Source organism: Octopus bimaculoides, chromosome 25 (genome assembly GCF_001194135.2).
Source record: "Octopus bimaculoides isolate UCB-OBI-ISO-001 chromosome 25, ASM119413v2, whole genome shotgun sequence".
NCBI classification, from domain to species: Eukaryota; Metazoa; Mollusca; class Cephalopoda; order Octopoda; family Octopodidae; genus Octopus; species Octopus bimaculoides.
In genome coordinates this window covers 25673957-25677804 of record NC_069005.1, presented here as the reverse complement: position 1 = coordinate 25677804, position 3848 = coordinate 25673957, and the positions used below count along the sequence as shown (strand labels likewise).

At 33.4% G+C, this 3848-nt stretch overlaps 1 protein-coding gene across 1 annotated transcript; it reads right to left on the bottom strand.

Moving 5' to 3' along the window:
• Positions 1-2623: 2623 nt before the first annotated feature.
• Positions 2624-3533, bottom strand: LOC106878448 (uncharacterized). The gene has a single exon (XM_014927660.2). The coding sequence runs from the start codon at positions 3063-3065 to the stop codon at positions 2652-2654; it is 414 nt and encodes a 137-aa protein (XP_014783146.1). The 5' UTR covers positions 3066-3533; the 3' UTR covers positions 2624-2651.
• Positions 3534-3848: the final 315 nt, after the last annotated feature.

The following is a 3848-nucleotide window of genomic DNA, read 5'->3' as shown; positions in this document are numbered from 1 at the left end:
TATATATTTATGGATATGTATGCATAAACACACACACACACAAACACACACACACATCCACACACATCCACACACACACACACACACACACATCCACACACACACACGCACGTACGCAGATATGTGTGCGTGTATAATGATATATGCACATACTTATGCATACGTGTGTATAAACACACACGCGCGCAGATATATATATATGTGTGTATATGAGTGTGTATATATTTGTGTGTATGTGTGTGTGTGTGTGTGTGTGTATTTGTGCGGGTGTGTGTTAGTATGTATATGTGTACGTACACACATATATATATATGTAAATATGTGTGTTTCTGTGTTTATGTGTTCGCACAGAAAACGGTGTGTTTCAACACGGTTAATTACCATATGGGGGAGGGGAAATCAGCTGAGACAGTTCTTATTCCTCGTATATAACCCCTAAGGACCCCGTACAGACCTTTTACCCTAGTTATAGGGTTCCCCTTTTGAAGAGGATAATCACCGGTAGCTCGACACCGCAGATTCTAAAGACACAGTCTTCGGTAACATACCGAAGTATAAAATATAATTATAATAATTCCTAACATATAGATATAATGCGACACCTTTTGTATTTTCGTTGTTGTTGTTGTTGGGATTTTTGGTGGGGTGGGGGAGAAGGGAGAGGTGTGAGATATTTGTCGACTGAAGCGACCCCTGTGTTTCACTGGCCGTGGATAGGTAACAGGCAAAATTAACCTCAACGAAAAATTTTCGAATTCGGAATTAAATATCACAACGTATTTTGTCCGACACAGTAACGATTCAGCCCTCGACTTCTAGTCTTGATGATGATGATGATGATGATGAGAATAAAATAATTTGCCCTGGGAGTCGGGAAGACACTCGGAAAGAAATGGAAACAAAATTGAATGAAAACAAAAAAAAATAATAATAATAATAATAATTGTTTCCATGATTGAAACACATGGCATGAAATTTTGCGGGGAGAGGTTTAGTCGATATAATCGATCTCCGTTCTTGATTGATTCGTTTTATTTATTTATTTTTTCCATCTCTCCCCGTCCCACCTCAACCCGAATGGATGAAAGGCAAACTTGACCTCGGTGTAGTTTGAACTCAGAGCTAAATACCACAAGGTTGTTTTATCCGAATCTGTTACGAGTCACCCATCACCTTACCGTAGTGATGATGATGATGATGATGATAATAATAATAATAATTAATAATTATAATGATGATTATTATTATTATTATTATTATTAATAATAATAATAATAATAATAATAATAGTGATAATAATAATGATTTCTTTATAAACCACAAGAGTTTACGATAATAATAATAATAATAATTTATTTTACTTGCCACAGGTTGTCATATAAGGGGGACATTTCAAATACAGGCTATCATTTGTTAGGGGTTATATAGAATGGTTTGGGGAGGAAAAGAGTGGTAGGGAGAGAGATGGAGGATATAATAAAGGCTAAATCTATAGGAAAGAAACAAACAAGAAACAGCGATGTGTTTACGGGGAGAGAGAGAGAGAGAGATGAACAATAATAATAACAATGACGACGACTAATTAATAAAAAGATGATGATGATGATGATGACGACGACTGCCAAAGAGGAAGAAAAAACGTGAGAGTGTGATTATAAAAAAAAAAAATCTATCGAAATTATCAGTAATTCCTCAAATAATTTTAACTCGAGAAAATTATGTAAAAAAAAAAAAAAAACAGCAACACAAAACGATAGTTAGGAAGAATTTTTTTTTTCTGCAAAGATAATGAACTTAATGATAATTTTAAATTTTGCCATAAGGGCAGCAATTTGGGGAATGGGAGTGGATGAGTCGATTACATCGAGCCCCCTCCCCCAATGTTCAAGTAGTACTTATTTTATCGATCCCCCCGAGAGGATGAAAGGTAAAGTCGACCTCGGCGCAGTTTGAACTCACAACGTAGAGATTGACAAAATACCGCTAGGCACTTCGTCGTAACGCGCTAACGATTCTGCCAGCTCGCCGCCTTAGATAATAATAATTTATAATAATAATAGTAGTAAATAATAATAATAATAATAATAGTAGTAAATAATAATAATAATAATAATAGTAGTAAATAATAATAATAATAATAATAATAGTAGTAAATAATAATAATAATAGTAGTAAATAATAATAGTAGTAAATAATAATAATATTAATAATAATAATAGTAGTAAATAATAATAATAATAATAATAATAATAATAGTAGTAAATAATAATAATAAAATAATAATAATAGTAGTAAATAATAATAATAAAATAATAATAATAGTAGTAAATAATAATAAAATAATAATAATAGTAGTAAATAATAATAATAGTAGTAAATAATAATAATAAAGTAATAATAATAGTAGTAAATAATAATAATAATAATAATAATAGTAGTAAATAATAATAGTAAATAATAATAATAATAGTAGTAAATAATAATAGTAAATAATAATAATAATAATAGTAGTAAATAATAATAGTAAATAATAATAATAATAGTAGTAAATAATAATAGTAAATAATAATAATAGTAGTAAATAATAATAGTAAATAATAATAATAATAATAGTAGTAGTAAATAATAATAATAATAATAATAATAATAACTTACCTGAAATCTTTATCGTAATGTTTTAAATCAATAGCGCTTAATCCTGAGGAATTATTATAACTTTCTCCAGAGACTCCTTGTCTTTTTAAACGTTGATCAGCTGAGTGTTTGTTCGCCGGTAAGTTCTCTTGTATTGTGGCCAGAATGTCGGGCCTACCTTCTTCATTGCACACCTTTAATTGCAATACGGAGCGGAGTTTGTGTACTTCCTCGCGGAGCCGCTGCACATCGGCCGATTTTTCTTTCAACTCTCGCATCTTGTCGTGCAATTCGGTTTCGTATCTGGAAATGACCGATTCCTTTTGCCGGATTTCCTTACGGAGTTCCGGTATCAAGCTCTTGATACGGTTCGCATCGAACGTTTCGCCCTCTATCACCAGATGGGCGTTGTGGCTCGCTCCATTTCCCATTCTGATAATAGATTTCCACCCTTTCTGTCTTCTACCGAACGAAACATTGGATCCAGCAATTGTTGATTTCTTTTACCTTGAACCCCTGGGTTTGTTTTTGTTTTAGCTTTTGTTTGTTTGTTTTTTTTCGTTAGTTTTTTTTTTCTCCCCCTTTTGTTTGTTTTTTATCACAATATTTCCAAAAACACACTGAATCTCAGCCACCGATTCACTCGAGCGACGACGACGACTCTAGCGCTTGTACACTTGTGAACTGGCTTCGCACTGTTCCGTAATCAACGCTGCTATTGCTGTTCCTGTCCCTACTACTACTACCACTGCTCCCACAGCTGCTGCTGCTGCTGCTGCTGCTACTTCTACTATTGCTGCTGCTGCTGCTGTAGGTGTTGTTGTTGCTGTTGTTGTGACTGCCGTTGGTATTATTTCGATATTCACTGAAAGATAGCATTACTGTTGGGGAAAAAGAAAAGAAGAAAAAAGGGAAAACATGAAATAATCATCATCGTCACTACGATCATTATTATTATTATTATTATTATTATTATTATTATTGTTATTGTTATTGTTGTTGTTTTGTTGTTATAACTATTATAAAAATTATTGTCGATCTTGTTCACGATTTTATTGCTGCTGCTCCTGCTAATGTTGTTGCTGCTGTTGTTGGTGATGGTGGTGGCGATGGTGGTGGTGGTGGCGTTAGTGAAGTGGTTTGTGGTGGTGGTGGTGATGGTGGAGGTAGTGGTATTAGTGAAGTGGTTTGTGGTGGTGGTGGTGGTGGTGATG